Source organism: Mandrillus leucophaeus, unplaced genomic scaffold, assembly GCF_000951045.1.
Source record: "Mandrillus leucophaeus isolate KB7577 unplaced genomic scaffold, Mleu.le_1.0 Scaffold264, whole genome shotgun sequence".
Classification (NCBI taxonomy): domain Eukaryota; kingdom Metazoa; phylum Chordata; class Mammalia; order Primates; family Cercopithecidae; genus Mandrillus; species Mandrillus leucophaeus.
The window spans coordinates 2,473,333-2,491,916 of NW_012102743.1; the positions used below are offsets into that span (position 1 = coordinate 2,473,333).

Here is an 18,584-nt window from a genome sequence, read left to right on the forward strand (position 1 = left end):
AAAAAAAAAAAAAAAAAAAAATTAGAAAATATCATATATATCATTTATTTTTGGTTTAATGATAGTGAACCTTAGAGCAAAGCTTAACTGTAAAAGCTGCAATAGATTAAAAGTTAATTTTGATGTCAGCAAATTGGTATAACTGGCTGTTATTTATATATATATACACACACATATATATATATTTTTAACATAGCTTCATTTAACATTCATTTATTAAGGCCCTACTCTGTTTCAGGTACAATGCCAAGGGTTATACACAACTTATTAACTCAGTAAATATTTATTTGGTAACTAGCATGTGCTAGACACTGTTGTAGGCACCTGGGATATAGATAAAGATCCCTCCTCCATAAAGTTTATATTCTAACAGGGAGAAGACAGATAGTAGATAACAAACATAAAAAATAAGTTACACAGTTTATTAGAAGGTGATAAATACATGCGAAAAAAATAAATGAAACACAGTAAGGAGGATTAGGAGTGGACAAGAGGTGGTTTGGTTTTTTTTGTTTGTTTTGAGACGAAGTCTCACTCTGCCACCCAGGCTGGAGTGCAGTGGCATGGTCTCTGCTTATTGCAACCTCTGCCTCCCAGGCTCAAGCAATTCTCCTGCCTCAACCTCCCGAGTAGGCAAGATTACAGGCACCTGCCACCATGCCTGGCTATTTTTTGTACTTTTAGTAGAGGCGAGTTTTCACCATGTTGCCCAGGCGCCCAGGATTGTCTCGAACTCCCGACCTCAAGTGATCTGCTCGCCTCAGTCTCCCAAAGTGTTGGGATTACAGGTATGAGCGACAGTGCCTGGCCTTTTTGAATTTTTTTTGAGATGCAGTCTCTCTCTGTCACCCAGTCTAGAGTGCAGTGGTGCCATCTTGGCTCACTGCAACCTCCGCCTCCTGAGTTCAAGCCATTGTCCTGACTCAGCCTCCTGAGTAGCTGGGATTACAGATGCACACCACCAGCCTGGCTAATTTGTTGTATTTTTAGTAGAGACGAGGTTTCACCACGTTACCAGACTGGTCTTGAAAGCCTGACCTCAGATGACCTGTCCGCCTTGGCCTCCCAAAGTGCTGGGATTACAGGTGTGAGCCACCACACCCAGCCGATGTCACCTTTCCCATCTACCACTCCTCGCTTTTAAAGTAAGATATTTCATAAATAGGCACATAGCATTTTTGAGGGTGAAAACAGATACCAACTTTAAAATATCCAAAATATTAAACCTTTAAATGCCTAGTTTCATACTATATATCTTCTTTTTGTTCTCTCCTCTACTAACACAAATAAGAAAGTACAAAGTCACACTCAAAGATGAGTCTCTAATTGATAAGATATTAATACTTCTAATGTCCTATATCACAACATCAAACAAAACATAAAAACCAACTCTTATTCACTTTGAAAGACAGTACAAAATGCTCCAAAATCAAATTTATTCTGTATGATATACACAATACTTTATATATACACTGAAGAGCTTTAAAGATAAAACACGTAGAAAGTACCAATAAGAACCATCAATTATTTTACTGCAAGAAACTTTAATACACTATTTAATTATATTTGACACAGTAATAACCTCCATTTAGAAAGGAAGAAGGCAAGTCCTGTCAGCCACAGAAGCCAGGGAACACTACCTTGTTATTCATTTGAAAGCAGTAACGGCTGCTTTTTTAACTATGTGGGGCAAAAACCCCACAAACACAATGACCATATAGCAGTAAATGAATGAAAGAATGAATAAAATGTGTATGTATGTGTGTATGAATATATCTTTCCACCTAAGCAAAGGAAGTGATTACTGTCAGGTAAACAGATGAATAGAAACCAACATTTTTAAAGCACTTACTACGATGGTTTAAGGTTCCTTTAATAAGTCAATGGTCAGAAATATGAAATATTATTATTAGCTAATAATATTAGCTTCAGCTGGGCGTGGTGGCTCATGCCTATAATCCCAGCACTTTAGGAGGCTGAGGTGGACGGATCACTTGAAGTCAGATGTTCGACACCAGCCTTGCCAACATGGTGAAACAAACCCTGTCCCTACTAAAAATACAAAAATTAGGCATGGTGGTGGGCGCCTATAATCCCAGCTGCTCGGGAAACTGAGTCATGAGAATAGCTTGAATCCGGGAGGTGGAGGGTGCATTGAGCCAGGACTGCATCACTACACTTCAGCCTGGGCAACAGAGCAAGACTCCATCTCAAATAATAATAATAGTAGTTTCATATTACAAATTAGATAAAAAAGACTCAAACATGCATAATAACTTACCCCAAGTCACAGGGCTACAAATAAATAAGATTTACCTGCTTACCAAGTATCTACTGTTTCTATCCACCAATGTATGGTAGAGCTACTCATATGTAGTGGGTTTTGTTCTACTTTTTTTTGAGTGGTAGATTTAACTTATTAATATATTTTTAAAACCTACACCATCAAACAGAAGACAAGTGAAAGTTTCTATTACAGTTGATGAATGCTGAAAGAATGACAGAATTAAAACATCACTGGGCATCAGTCATAGTTAACTGTTGCTAACCTCCCAAGATGGAACAACTAATGATGAACACACACAAACACAACCACCTAGTAAGTAGTCTTATCATTAAAAAATAAAAATCAACTTTCAATGTGATCAAGGCTCTATATCCAACTATCAGTTAACAGGGGGAGGAAAGAAGAACATGTTAAAAGATACCGCAAAGATGCATGCAGCAAAAGTCAGACTGTAGGAAATACTACGTGACAAAGACCTGGTTACATCAACAAATAAATTGGAAGAAAATGAAAAACAGATGCACGTGAACACTAAAAGAGACATAAGGATCTTTTTAAGATCCTGATTCAAACAAATTATTAAAAAGAGTAAAAATTATTAAATTTTGAGAAAATGAGAAATTTGGAAATAGCATTTTTGGGGGGGGGCAGTTTTGTGGATAATGTTAAAAGAAATGTGGAATTACCCTTTAGGTGCGATAATGGTATTTCAGTGATTTTATTTTGAAGTCCTTATCTTTTACAGGTATAACATGAAATATTTATAAATGGAAAAAAGTCAAGAATTTGTTTCAAAATAATATGTAGTGGGGGGACAGTGAGCTGGGAAGTCAAGTGAAGATGGCAGGCTTTTTCTGTAAAGGGCCAGACAGTAAATATTTTAGGTTTTGAGGGCAGTGTCAGCTCTCTATCAACTACTCAATTCTGTCACCATAGCATGAAAGCCATAGACAATACCTAAAGAAAAGGAATGGCTGTGTGCCAATAAAACCTTACGTATAATAATAGGCAGTGAGCTGGGTTGGCCCATCAGCTGCAGTTTGCTAGCCCTTGGTATGAATAAATCAAGACCGACAGTGAGGTGATAATTATCAAAGCTGAGAGAATAATAATTAGAAATTCATTATGCTCTTCTGTTTTTGTATGTTACACATTTTCTTTACGTTAAAAAGCCTGGACCACATTTTCAATCACTGATTTATTTCTTTCTATAATTAAAGTTTCATTGAACACACATTTCCAATACATCTCACATCAAATTATACATTAATTGATACCTAGAAGTTGTAAGCGGTCCTTGGCCATAACCAAATTAGTCATCATTTTAGCTTGAAGGCGTCTAGCTCTTTCACACTGTTCACCTGAAAGAAAAAAATTAATTAAAATATCTACATTTCCCAACTAATATTGTTTCAAGACAAATTATCACCCAAACTATTTTCATGGGGAGTCACAGTCTTTACATAGAAATTTTTTTTTTTTTTTAAAACAAGAAAATATATACTGAAAAGAAAAAGAACAGAAGAAATTTTAAAAATACTATCTTCAGGCCAGGTGTCGTGGCTCACTTCTGTAATCCCAGCACTCTGGGCAGCCAAAGCAGGAGAATCACTTGAGCCCAGGAGTTCAAGACCAGCCTGGGCAACATAATGAGACCTGATCTCTACTTAAAAACAAAAACAATTAGCCGAGCATGGGAGGGTGAGGTGGCAGGATCACTTCAGCTCTAGGAGGTGGATGGTGCAGTGACAGGTGACCACATCACAACATTCCAGCCTGGGCAACAGACTGAGACCCCGTCTCAAAAAATATATATAATAGCTACAAAAAAAAAAAAAAAAGTTACAGTTTCTCATGATGGCTTCCAACCTACTGTAATATTTCATACATTTCAGGTCTATTTCATGGAGTCTAAAACATTTTTTCCCTACATTTCAAATTCTTTGAAATTGGGATCCGTTTTACAACCAATGCTAACTTACTAATGCTATCCACCAGGTTGCAGTCATAACACAGTTTTTTCATTGCCCATGCCTGCACCAATTTGGTCACAGATATTAACATTGTTGTTATATCTATGTCTAAATAAAACGAAAACAGCCACTTCAACAAGATTAAAATTCAAATTCTAAGCGATGAAAAGAGCATATATCATACTTTGTTTTTTACTCTTACTGGTATAATACAAGGCATTTCTAATTCAATGAAATACTGTTTTTCTTTTCTTTCTTTTTGAGACAGAGTTGCACTCTTGTTGCCCAGGCTGGAGGGCAACGGCAATATCGGCTCACTGCAACCTCTGCCTCCCCATTCCAAGCGATTCTCTTGCTTCAGCCTCCCGAGTAGCTGGGATTACAGGCGTGCGACACCACGCCCGCCTAATTTTGTATTTTTAGTAGACACACGGTTTCTCCATGTTGATCAGGTTGGTCTCGAACTCCCGACTCCAGGTGATTCATCCGCCTTGGCCTCCCAGAGTGCTGGGATTACAGGTGTGAGGGCACTGCGCCCAGCCCAAATACTTTTAATAAGATAAACACAATCTGGCTGGGTGCAGTGGCTCATGCCTCTAATCCCAGCACTTTGCAAAGCTGAGGCAGGAGGATCACTTGAGGCCAGAAGTTTGAGACCAGCCATGGAAACACAGTGAGACAGACCCGTCTCTACAAAAAAAAATTTTTTTAATTAGCTAAGTGTGGCCGGGTACGGTGGCTCACGCCTGTAATCCCAGCACTTTGGGAGGCTGAGGTGGGCAGATCACTTGAGATCAGGAGTTTGAGACCAGCCTGGCCAACATGGCAAAACCCCATCTCCACTAAAAATACAAAAATTAGCTGGGCACGGTGGCACGCACCTATAATCCCAGCTACTCGGGAGGCTCAGGCAGGAAAATCACCTGAATCCGGGAGGTGGAGGCTGCAGTGAGCCGAGACTGCACCATTGCACTCCAGCCTGGGCAACAGAGTGAGATTCCGTCTCAAAATAATAATAATAATAATAATAATAATAATAATGAGCTAAGTGTGGTAGTATGTGCCTGTGGTCCCAGCTACATGGGAAGCAGAGGCAGGAGAATCACTGGATCACTTGAGCCCAGAAGTTTGAGGTTGCAGTGAGATATGATCACATCACTGCACTCTGGCCTGGGTAACGGAGGCAAGACCCTGTCTCAAAAAAAAAAAAAAAAAAGAAAGAAAGAAAGAGAAGAAAGAAAAATAAATACATAAATAAATAGCTCTGAAATCTGGACGATCATGTGAATATATTATAATTTGGAATGGCTATAAACAAATATAATCTTACCTTGTCCTGTAACTATAACAGCTATTCCTTTTTCCAGTTCTTCAATACCTTTCTTATACCATCCCACAGCTTGCTCCTTCTGTCCTGCTTTAAAATAAAAAATTATTTGCATAGATTGTATGAAGAGTACACTAAATATTGCAAAGCATACTGTTGAGAGATAATACATAAAAAATAGGGTTGTAGACAAGTAAGTCTAAGAAACATTACTATATAACTTCTTAGTATTTTTATCATTGTAATGTGTACATGTAACTCCAATATGGGGAATATGGTCATGATGTTTATCAACATTCTAGGGCCGTGAGTCCTTTTTTGCTTATCACCTCATAGTATTGATCCTTATAATCACTAAAATGCTGTATTAGAGAAAGACATTTTATTTAGGAATTTTTAAGTATATATACTTTTGAAAAATACAAGTATGATTTCAATAACAATGAAACAAAAAGCATTGTTCAATCATATTCAAGTCTGATATAATGTGTTCATTGTTGGGTGCCTCTTCTCTAGAGTAAGTTTTTATTTAACAATTGATTGCATCATGAAAACTGGTATATGAGATTACAAGTGTGGCATTTAGTAACACATTTCTATTTTCTTTGAACCCAACAACTAGTTTAAAACATTAATTCCTGACACAAGTTTTAAAAGGACCTAAAAACTCAGCATAATCAAAAAGTATATAGAATAACTTCTGTAAAGTGATCGTTATACTCAAATCACATTAATTTGAAAATTAATTTTAATTTTTGTTTTATTTCTATTATTTTTGACCATTTGTCTGAATGAAAATTGGTTTCTTAGTCTTTCTTTTCTTTTCTTTTTTTGAGACAGTCTCGCTCTGCCGCCCAGGCTGGAGTGCAGTGGTGCAATCCTAACTCATTGCAACCTCCACCTCCCAGGTTCAAGCGATTCTGCTATCTCAGCCTCCGGAGTAGCTGGGGTTACAGGTGTGTGCCACCACACCCGGCTAATTTTTGTAATTTTAATATAGAGGCGGGGTTTTCACCATGTTGGCCAGGCTGATCTTGAACTCCTGACATCAGGTGATCCACCCGCCTTGGCCTCTCAAAATGCTCGGATTACAGAGGTGAGCCACCACGCCTGGCCTCATTTTTTTAAAAACAGTCTTGCTGTCACCCACAATGGAGTGCAGGGGCATGATCCTAGCTCACTGCACCCTCCAACTCCGGGACTCAAGTGATCGATCCTCTTCCCTTGACCTTCCGAGTAGCTAAGACTACAGGCATGTGCCACCACACTTAGCTAATTTTTGTGTATTTCTTTTGTAGAGATAGGGTCCTGCCATGTTGCCCAGGCTGGTCTTGAACTCCTAGGCTCAAGTAATCCTCCTGCCCTGGTCTCCCAAAGTGCTAGGTTTACATGCTTGAGTGACCACACCTGGCCTCATGTCCCCATTTAATCAAACAAAAATTTCCATACTATTCCTTATTATTATTTGAAATTTCAAAATCAATATATTACAATGACTCTTGATAAAACAGATGAAGTCTATTTGTTTGTTTGTGTGTTTGAGATGGAGTCTCGCTCTGTAGCCCAGGCTGGAGTGCAGTGGTGCGATCTTTGCTCACTGCAACCTCTGACTCCCTGGTTCAAGCAATTCTCCTGCCTCAGCCTCCCGAGGAGCTGGGGTTACAGGCACATGCCACCACGCCTAGCTAACTTTTGTATTTTTAGTAGAGATGGGGTTTCACCATGTTTGCCAGGATGGTCTCGATCTCCTGACCTTGTGATCTGCCCGCCTCAGTCTTCCAAAGTGCTGGGATTACAGGCATGCGCCACTGCGCCCGGCCAGATGAAATCTTATCAACACCACACAAAGTGCCTAAGAAATGCTGTCTCCTTATGAATATGTACTACCTCCCCCATTCTTCTGTTTCCTCATCCTGAAAATAAATAACCAGATGCACCCCCTTAAACAGGTCAATTTCATACCGTGCCTGGCTGACAGTAGGTGCTCAGTAAGTACTTGATTCAGGACATGTAAAGAAAAGTTTATGAAGACCGGGCACAGTTGGCTCACACCTGTAATTCCAGCACTTTGGGAGGCCAAGGCAGGAGGATTGCTTGAGCCCAGGAGCTCAAGTCCAGCCTGGGCAACAAGGTGAGACTTTATCTCTACCAAAAAATTTAAAAATTAAGCAGGATTGGGGTACACATCTGTGGTCCCATCTACTTGAGAGACTGAGGAGACAGATCACTTGAGCTGGAGAGGTAGAGGTTGCAGTGAGATGTGATTGCACCATTGCACTCTAACCTGAGCAACAGAGCAAGACCCTGTGTCAAAAAAAAAAAAAAAAAAAGAAAAGAAAAAATAAATTATTAAGAATTTGTTATAATTAACTAAAATTACTTGGATGCTCTCCTTCCTGTTTTCCATAAAGAAAATGTCTGTTTACATGTATTTTTGCTTTTTTTAATTTGAAAAAGGGAAAATTACAGAAAATAGTGTAATAGCATTTGTATTCTGAGTGGCAACAAAAGTGGTAACAATGCCATATTTGGTTTAAAATTTTAAAAACAAAGTGAGTACAATGTAACAGATTGAAAGAAGTTCCTTTTTTAGTGCCTCTTCCCATTTCCCATGCTCCTTTTTTTTTTTTTTTTTTTTGAGACAGAGTCTCACTCTGTCGCCAGGCTGGAGTGCAGTGGCGCGATCTCAGCTTACTGCAACCTCCAACTCTCTGGTTCAAGCAATTCTCCTGCCTCAGCCTCCCGAGTAGCTGGGATTACAGGCATGCACCACCACACCCAGCTAATTTTTGTATTTTTTTTTTAGTAGAGACAGGGTTTCACCATGTTGGCCAGAATGGTCTCGATCTCCTGACCTCATGATCTGCCCGCCTCAGCCTCCCAAAGTGCTGGGATTACAGGCGTAAGCCACCGTGCCCAGCTACTCCTTCTCTTCTAAGAAACCTCTATCAAGAATTCAGTGCATATCTTTCTAGTATATGTTTTTTATTGTCCCTATCTAAATTAGTGTAATTTTTTAAATTTATGTTTCTTTTGAGATCTAGCTATGTTGCTACATAGAGATCTGGTTCATTCATTTTGACTTCTGTACACCAACCTGTATCATCCTGTAACTTATAATTTATTCAACTATTTTTTCTTTTCTTTTTTTTTTTTTGGAGATAGTCTCACTCTATCGCCCAGGCTGGAGTACAGTGGCATGATCTCGGCTCACTACAACCTCCATTTCCTAGGCTCAAGTGATGCTTGTGCCTCAGCCTCCCAAGTAGCTGGGATTACAGGTGTGCGCCACCACACCTGCCTAATTTTTTGTATTTTTAAGTAGAGATGGGGTTTCGCCATGTTCGGCAGGCTGGACTCAAACTCCCGACCTCAGGTGATCCACTTGCCCCAGCCTCCCAAAGTGCCGGGATTACAGGCATGAGCCACCACACCCAGCCTCAACCATTTTTTCTATTATTAAGATATTGAGGTTGTTTCAAGTTTTTTAATGTTTCAAACAATGCTGTAACATTCTTCTACCTGTCCCCTAATGTATACCTGCTTCCCCTAATGGACCAGTTTAAGATACATACTTAAGAAATAAAAGTAGGCCGGGCACGGTGGCTCACACCTGTAATCCCAGCACTTTAGGAGGCTGAGGTGGGCGGATCATGAGGTCAGGAGATAGAGACCATCCTGGCTAACAAGGTAAAACCCTGTCTCTACTAAAAATACAAAAACCAAATTAGCCAGGCATGGTGGCGGGTGCCTGTAGCCCCAGCTACTAAGGAGGCTGAGGCAGGAGAATGGTGTGAACCCGGGAGGTGGAGCTTACAGTGAGCCAAGACTGCGCCACTATACTCCAGCCTGGGCAACAGAGCGAGACTCTGTCTCAAAAAAAAAAAAAAAAGGAAATAAAAGTAATGAGTCATAGTTTGTCATATTTTCTCTATTCACCAGAAATTCACAAACTGCTTTTTAAGATTACTTATTCCAGCTAGGCACAGTGGGTCATGCCTGTAATTCTAGCACTTTTGGGAGGCCCAGGCGGGTGGATCACCTGTGGTCAGGAGATGAAGACCAGCCTGGAAAACATGGTGAAGCTCTACCTCTACTAAAAATACAAAAATTAGCCAGGCATGGGGGCATGAGTCTACAGTCCCAGCTACTTGGGAGGCTGAGGCAGAAGAATCACTTGAACCCGAGAGGCAGAGGTTTCAGTGAGCCAAGATCATGCCACTGCATCCAGCCTGGTCAACAGAGCATGACTTCATCTCAAAACAATTAATAAATAAATAATTAAAAAATATATATATATAGTAGGTAGAGTCAAATATAAGTTTTGCCAAATAATTGAGAGATAATTGGCAAATAGGAGTATAAAAAGAGGCTCAACATCATTAGTTGTTAGGGAAGCACAAATTAAAACCACAAGATACAACAATGCACCCAATTATGAATGACAAAAAAAAGAAAAGAACATAAAAATACCAAAATACTACAAGATAAAGGATAATGGACCTTTCATATGTTTGCTGGTAGGAAAAAAATGGCACCCAGTTGGAAAAAGAGTTTGGTAGTTTCTTATTATATTAAACATATATTTACCATATGAGTCAACAATCCCTTCTTCTACATATTTACCCGGAAAAATACAAACTTTCAAGACCTGTACATGAATTTATAGTACCTTTATTTATAAGAGTTAAAAACAGGAGGATGGGCATGGTGGCTCACACCTGTAATTCCAGCACTTCCGGAGGCCAAGGAGGGCGGATCACTTGAGGTCAGGAGTTCAAGACCAGCCTGGCCAACATGGTGAAACCCTACCTCTACTAAAAAAATACAAAAATCAGCTGGGCGTGGTGGCGGGCTGGAGTGCAATGGCGCAATCGCAGCTCACCACAACCTCCGCCTCATGGGTTCGAGCAATTCTCCTGACTCAGCCTCCCAAGTAGCTGGGATTAAAGGCACATGCCACCATGCCTGGCTAATTTTGTATTTTTAGTAGAGACAGGTTTCTCCATGTTGATCAGGCTGGTCTAGAACTCCCGATCTCAGGTGATCCACCCGCCTCGGCCTTCCAAAGTGCTGGGGATTACAGGCGTGAGCCGCCGTGCCCTGCAGATCTGATTTTTAAAAAGCATGATATTCCAACATTTAATGTATAAGAATATCCATCTGGGCTTGGATTATAACATCAGAACTAAAATTCTGATTACCACAGTAAGATTAGAAGAGAGCTAGAGCCAGGCACGGTGGCTCACGCCTGTAATCCCAGCACTCTGGGAGGTTGAGGCAGGCGGATCACCTGCGGTCAGGAGTTCAAGACCAGCCTGGCCAACATGGTGAAACCTAATCTCTACTAAAAATACAAAAATTAGCTGGGCTTGGTGGTAGGCGCCTGTAATCCCAGCTATTTGGGAGGCTGAGGCAGGAGACTTGCTTAACCCAGGAGGCACAGGTTGCAGTGAGCGGAGATCGTGCCATTGCACTCCAACCTAGGTGACAGAGGGAGACTCTGCCTCAAAAAAAAAAAAAAAGGCTGGGTGCAGTGGCTCACGCCTGTAATCCCAGCACTTTGCAAGGCCAAGGTGGGTGGATCACCCAAGGTTGGGAGTTCAAGACCAGCCTGACCAACATGAAGAAACCCCGTCTCTACTAAAAATACAAAAATTAGCTGGGTATGGTGGCACATGCCTGTAACCCCAGCTACTCGGGAGGCTGAGGCAGGAGAATCACTTGAACCCAGGAGGCAGAAGTTGCGGTGAGCCGAGATCAAGCCATTGCACTGCAGCCTGGGCAATAAGAGCAAAAAAAAAAAAAAAAAAAAAAAAAAAAAGAGAGAAGTAGGAAAAAAAAGTTTTAAAAACATCTGTTTGAAGGGATTAGTGAGTTTCCAACACAATGAAAATTACTAAAATTTAGCAAGGAGGGACCATATCAAGCCCATTAAGATGGTTATTATTATTATTTTTTAAATTATCAAAATAAAAAAAGGAGAGAAGCCAGCAGAGATGAGCCCAGCATTTGGAGCACTTTTCTTTTCTTTTTTATTTATTTATTTTCTTTTAGACAGAGTCTCACTCTGTCACCCAGGCCAGAGTGCAATGGTATGATCTCAGCTCACTGCAGCCTCTGACTCCCAGGTTCAAGCGATTCTCCTGCCTCAGCCTCCTGAGTAGCTGGGACCACAGGCACACGCCACCACGCCCAGCTAACTTTTGTATTTTTAGTAGAGATGGGGTTTCACCATGTTAGCCAGGATGGTCTCAATCTCCTGACCTCGTCTACTTGAAGTGATTGCGAACTCTCAAAGTGGTAGAGAAACTAAGCAGAGCTTTTAGCAGACTCATGGAACAAAACAGAAAAAACGTGAATTTCAGAGCATGCCCAGGAGGAGAAGCTGTGGCAAAAAATTTTGGCTGGGACCCTGAATGAATGAACAGTTAAGAACTGAGCCACGGCCGGGTGCAGTGGCTTACGCCTGGAATCCCAGCACTTTGGGAGGCCGAGGCACGCGGATCACAAGGTCAGAAGATCGAGACCATCCTGGCTAACACCATGAAACCCCATCTCTACTAAAAACACACAAAAAAATTAGGCAGGTGTGGTGGCATGTGCCTGTAGTCCTAGCTACTCTGGAGGCTGAGGCAGGAGAATCACTTGAACCCAGGAGGCAGAGGTTGCAATGAGCTGGGATCGTGCCACTGCACTGCAGCTTGGGCAACACAGTGAGACTCCATCTCAAAAAAAAATTAATTAACTAAAAAAAAGAACTGAGCCAGACCATAAAGAACTGAAACACATATTCAAATTATTTCAATCTCTTAATGTAGGGGTTGGCAAACTACAGCCCATAACTTACACTGATTACCCTTTAGATACATTTATAGCAGAAAATCAAATCTTCCTGTGGTCTCCAGTGCAAAAAAGGCCTCCAAAATCCTTTAACATTAGCTCCCAACAGTTCCTAGTTTCTCCCACACATTTCTCTTTTAACTCTACGACCCCGAGTAATACTCAAATTCAACCGAGACTACATCAAATCAAGGAAGAATTTGGGTGGCAGAAACAACCACTTGTAGTTTAAATTATTAGCCAACAGTGTAACTACATTATCTAAGGCATGCCTTAGCAAATTACGGACCAAGATTAAATCTAGTAAGCGGCATATTTTTGTACATACAGTTTTACTAGGTCAAACTCACCATATGACAGGGTTGAGCAGTTATGATGCAGAGCTTAAAATGTTTACAAAATTGATAAACATAAAAACAACCCAATTTAAAAAATGGGAAAAGAACATTAATAGACATTTTTCCAAAGAAGATACACAAATGGTACATAAGTACATGACAAAATGCTCAACATCATAAGTCACTAGAAAAATGCAAATCAAAATCATAACGAGATACCACTTCATACCCTTTAGGATGACTATTATTTTAAAAAATGAAAAATAACAAATGTGGAGAAATTGGAACCATTTTACACTGCTGGTGGGAACGCGAAATGGTGCAGCCCCTATGAAAAACAGTTTGGCAGTTCTTCAAAAATGTAAAAACAAAGTTACCGTACAATCCAGTAATTCTACTCCTAGGTATATATTCAAAAGTACTGAAACCCAGGACTCAAACAGATATTTACACCAATGTTCACAGCCACATTATTCACAATAGATGGAAACAATCCAAACACCCATTAATAAAAAACGTGGGCCACACACAGTGGCTCACGCCAAGTTGAGTGGACTGACCGCGCCCAGGAGTTAGAGATGGTGAACCACAGGGTGAAACCCCATCTCTACAAAAAATATAAAAATTAGCCTGGCATGGTGGTGCACGCCTGTGGTCTCAGCTACTTGGGAGGCTGAGGTGGGAGGACTGCTTGAGTCCAGGAAGAGGAGGCTGCAGCGAGTCGAGATTGTACTACTGCACTCTAGCCTGGGTGACAGAGCAAGACCCAACGTCAGAAAAAAAAAAAGGCGGGCGTGGGGTAGTGGGTGTACGTGAGTTGGAAAAAAACAAAAAAAAACACTTTTTTTTTTTTTTAGAATGGGTCTCGCTCTGTCACCCATGCTAGAGAGCAGTGGTATGATCTCACTGTAACCTCTGCCTCCCAGGCTTAAGCGATTCTCCCACCTCAGCCTCTTGAATAGCTGGGACCACAGGTGAGCACCATCACACCTGGCTAATTCCTTTTTTAAAGACGGGGTCTCACTATATTGCCCAGGCTGGTCCTGAATTCCCGGGCTGAAGTGATACTCCCACTTCAGCCTCCCAAAATGCTGGGATTACAGGCATGAGCCACCACACCCAGCCTAAAAAACACAGTTCTAATCAGTGATATCCCCCTTTGCTTTACTATATTCCTCTATTAACCACTTATGAGGTTTTGCAGATTGTAGAGAGGTGGAGCATGGTGGTTCACACCTGTAATCTCAACACTTCGGGAAGCTGAGGTGGGCGGGCCACTTGAGCCCAGGAGTTCAAGATCAGCCTGCGCAACATGGTGAAACCCCGTCTATACCAAAATAAAAACTAGCCAGGTGTGGTGACATGCACCTGTAGTCCCAGCTACTTGAGGGGCTGAATGGGAGCAGGAGATTGAGGCTGCAATGAGCCATGTTCTTACTACTTCACTCCAACCTGGGTGACAAAAACAAACAAACTGAAAAAATACAAGGAAGATCAAATATATTGAAATGAAAAAAATTCCAAAATATGGTAAGTGAAAAAGATTGCAAATTGTTTTGCATATTTTTTCTCTGATGAATATTTATGTTTATATAAGTACAAAAAGTTAAGAAACTTATTAGCAACCATTTCCCTTATGGCAAGGTTAAGGAAGATTTTCACCTTCTATACTTGTGCACTATTTTACTTTATTTTTTAGAGACAGGGTCTCACTGTCACCCAACCTGGAGTGCAGTGCCATCATCATAGCTCACTGAAACCTTGAAATTCTGGGTTCAAGCAATCCTTTCACTTCAGCGTTCTGAGTAGCTGGGACTAGAGACATGCACCACTACACTGGGCTAATATTTTTTAATTGTTTGCAGAAATGGGGCCAGGCACGGTGGTCCACACCTGTAATTCTAGCACTTTGGGAGGCTGAGACGGGTATATCACTTGAGACTAGGCGTTCGAGACCAGCCTGGCCACCTTGGTGAAATCCCATCTCTACCAAAAAATAGAAAAATTAGCCAGATATGGTGGCACATGTCTGTAATCCCAAGCTACTCAGAAGGCTGAGGCACGAGAATCGCTTGAACCTGGGAGGTGAAGGTTACAGTGAAAAAAGAAACGGGATCTTGCATACCCAGGCTAGTCTCGAACTCCCAGCTTCAAGTGATCCTCCCGCCTCAACTTCCGAAAGTGCTGGGATTACAAGTGTGACCCACTGCACCTGGACTGCATTATTTTTAGTATGTGTTACTGTAGAAACAACAGAAATGCTAATATTCATCTTTAAATAGAGAGAAGAGAGAAGCATAACAGATTAACTTGCAAATTATCTACTGTATATTTTCTTTCACATATTAGTGAGACCCAGATTGCCACAAGAAGGGTCAAAACACGGGTAGCTTGGGGTAGAGTGAGAGGATATGTGTTTGCAAGTATGTGAGTTAGAAGGCAATGATTTAAGTCTTCGTTCCATCATTTAATAGCAATACGACTTTGGAAAAGTCAGTTAATCTGTCTGGGCTTCAGACTCCTTACCTGAAAAGAAAATATTTCTTTTACCTAACTCTGAGTTGTGGCAAAAATCAAACAAAATAGGGTATATGATGATACTTTAAGTAATAAAGTAGTATGGAAATACTATTTTTAGTATCTTTATTATACTTAGTAAATTTGTTAATTTAAATCATCCTTCCCCCGAACTGTGTGCACAGTTGTATATTCCTGATATTTGCTCATTTATGTTACATAAAGCCCACTAGCTTTACTTACCTATTTAATCCTTAAGTATTCTCACACAAACCATTCCAAGGAACAAATATAGCCATTTTCCTACAACAATTTTCTGATGGCAACTTGCAAGTGACAAAATTAGCAGAGTAACAGATATCTAAAAATCTCAATTAAGGCTGGGTGCAGTGGCTCATGCCTGGTAATCCCAGCACTTTGGGAAACTGAGGTGGGTGGATCATGAGGTCAGGAGTTTAAGACCAGCCTGGCCAAGATGGTGAAACCCCGTCTCTACTAAAAATACAAAAATTAGCAGGGCACGGTGGCAGGTGCCTGTAATCCCAGCTACTCGGGAGGCTGAGGCAGGAGAATCACTTGAACCTGGGAGGCAGAGGTTGCAGTGAGCCAAGATTGTGCCACTGCACTCTAGCCTGGGCGACAGAGCAAGACTCCATTTCAAAAAAAAAAACAAAACCCCAAAACTACATAAAACTAAAAAAAAAAAAAAAAAATCTCAATTAAGCCAGGTATGGTGGCACACACCTATAGTCCCAGCTGTTTGAGAGTCTGAAGTGGGAAGATCACTTAAGCCCAGGAGTTCAAGTCCAGCCTAGGCAATATATATTGAAATGAGAATGGTCCATTTCATTAGGGACTACTGATTATGGCCCCTGTTCTCAAAGAAAAAAAAAAAAAAATCTCATGGTAGACTTTCATGGTGTGCTAATCCCCAGCAAACTATATGGACCACAAAGCATTACAATCACCGATTAATTCAGGGATGAATTACTAACAGCCCCTGATTAATTCTCTCATAGTTTACTATTACAGAAAGAGTGCTTTCTACTATAATTTGGTTAAAAAGACCCTGTGTGATGGCTCATGTCTGTAGTCCCAGCACTTTGAAAGACTGAGGTGGGAGGATTGCTTGAGGACAGGCATTTAAGACCAGCCTGGGTAATATAGTAGGGTCCTGTGTCTACAAGAAAAAAAATTTAATAAAACATTTAGTAAAAAGATCATATTTGCTTTCACTATCAAACTTAAACATTTATTTCCAAGGTAAAGAATTATTTTCCCTGTTAATTTGGAAAGTTTTAAACCCTATGTAAAGACATCATTCTAGTTTTTGACATTTTCTTTGAACCTTAAGAATGTCATCTTATTTATCTTCCTCAAAAAATTTTTGTGGCCAGGTGCAGCAACTCATGCCTATAATCCTAGCACTTTGGGAGGCCGAGGCAGGCAGATCACACGAGGATCTGTGTTCCCATTTACTGAGGACCTATTATGTGCAAGCACTAAGCATTTAAAAAACATCTCAGCACATGTAGTTAAGTAACTTGCCCAAGATCCTACATGGTCAGGACTTAAATGTCAATTTTGATAAGAAGTCCCACAATTCAAAAAGGGTAAAATTTGACCCTCAAAGCTGAGAAAGACGCCAGGAGGAATGGCTCATGCCTGTAATCCTAGCACTATGGGAGGCTGAGGCGGGTGGATTGCTTGAGGTCCGGAGTTCGAGACCAGCCTGTCCAACACGGCGAAACTCCGTCTCTACTAAAAATACAAAAATTAGCCGAGTGTGGTGACGTGCGCCTGTAATTCCAGCTAGTTGGGAGACTGAGGCAGGAGAGTCGCCTGAATCCGGGAGGCAGGGGTTGCAGTGAGCTGAGATTGCCCCACTGCACTCTAGCCTGAGTGACAGAGGCAGACTCTATTTCCAAAAAAACAAAAAAAAAGCTGAGAAAGAGAAAAGCAGCTTATTACATCCAGGAGCTGGCCTACTACTATCAGCTAAACCTTGGTATTTGACCTGGCACTTAAAGAATATCAGCATGAAATAAGGTCACTCTATGACCACGGTGCAACAAGACCACTCTACGATTATGTCTAAACACAGACAAAACATGAACACTGAACACCGTCTGAAATACCAAACATTTCCCTCTTCCAGCTAATGAGTGACCTCTGCTTTTTAACCACTACAGCTTTAGACCTCACTCTGTCTTCTTCTAGATAGGTTTTATGATATTTATTCATAGAATTATTCCCAGCTCCTGGTAGCATCCAATTCAGAGAAAAACCCTGCTTCCTTAAACCCTCCTTAAAATCACCAAATAAATGAGCCCAAATCCTGTAAGATCTTTCTAACACCCTTTTACTATGATGTACCATGGTTATTATATATGTGTGTTCTCCCTGGCTACAGTGAGTAATAAACCCCACTTGCTCAACCATAGATAGGTTTGTCCCTGGAGATCATTGATGAGGGCATTGACAAAGCCCACTTACGAAGTTAACTCTCTCTCTCTGCAGAAGAGCAGAAAAGTTATGTAAGTGAGTACAGCATGTCTACAGATTATCTATACAGTTGTAAGACATTTAATAACCTCTAAGAAAATCACAGATTTTGACATTTTTCTTTCCTCATTAACTAGAATGAGCTGCTGAGATATGACTGTGTTCAAAGACATTTTATTGTATAGGATGTCTAAGATCAGCAATTGTTAATAATTCACAAACAAAAGAAAAAAAAGGCTATATAAGCATATTAACAGCTTCACTGGCTTGGCAGGACTAATATAGGTCAAGACTGAAGAAAACTGGCCAGGCACGGTGGCTCATGCTTGCAATCCCAGCACTTTGGGGGGTGAGGTGGGAGGATTGCTTGAGCTCAGGAGTTCAAGACCAGCCTGGGCAGTACAGCAAGACCCTTTCTCTATTTTGCTTTAAAAAAAATTAAAAAAAAAAAAAAGAGTGAAGAAAACTAATATAGAAGAGCAGACAATCTATACTTTGCCAGATGTCAAAAACCCGACTACTACTGGGTGGAACAGAGACAGTAAGATATCAGAAAAGAGGCAGGAAGGGTTAGGGAACATCCTTCTTCAATAATTCAATATCCAGCCTGGTGCAGAGGCTCACACCTGTAATCCTAACACTTTGAGAGACCAAGGCAGGCAGATCACTTGAGGCCAGGAGTTTGAGACCAACCTGGCCAAAATAGCGAAACCCCATCACTACTAAAAAAATAAAATGAGGCTGGGCGCAGTGGCTCAAGCCTGTAATCCCAGCACTTTGGGAGGCCGAGACGG

General features: G+C 40.8%; 1 protein-coding gene across 1 annotated transcript in view; it reads right to left on the bottom strand.

Annotated features, from left to right (window-relative positions):
- The window catches only part of SPAST (spastin), a 122,415-nt gene that overhangs the window by 63,386 nt on the left and 40,445 nt on the right, over positions 1-18,584 (bottom strand). Inside the window, exons 4-5 of the mRNA XM_011984255.1 lie at positions 5,591-5,677; positions 3,565-3,648 (exon numbers count right to left, since the gene is read on the bottom strand). Of these exons, the coding sequence (XP_011839645.1) occupies positions 3,565-3,648; positions 5,591-5,677 (171 nt within the window). The remainder of the gene's footprint in view (positions 1-3,564; positions 3,649-5,590; positions 5,678-18,584) is intronic.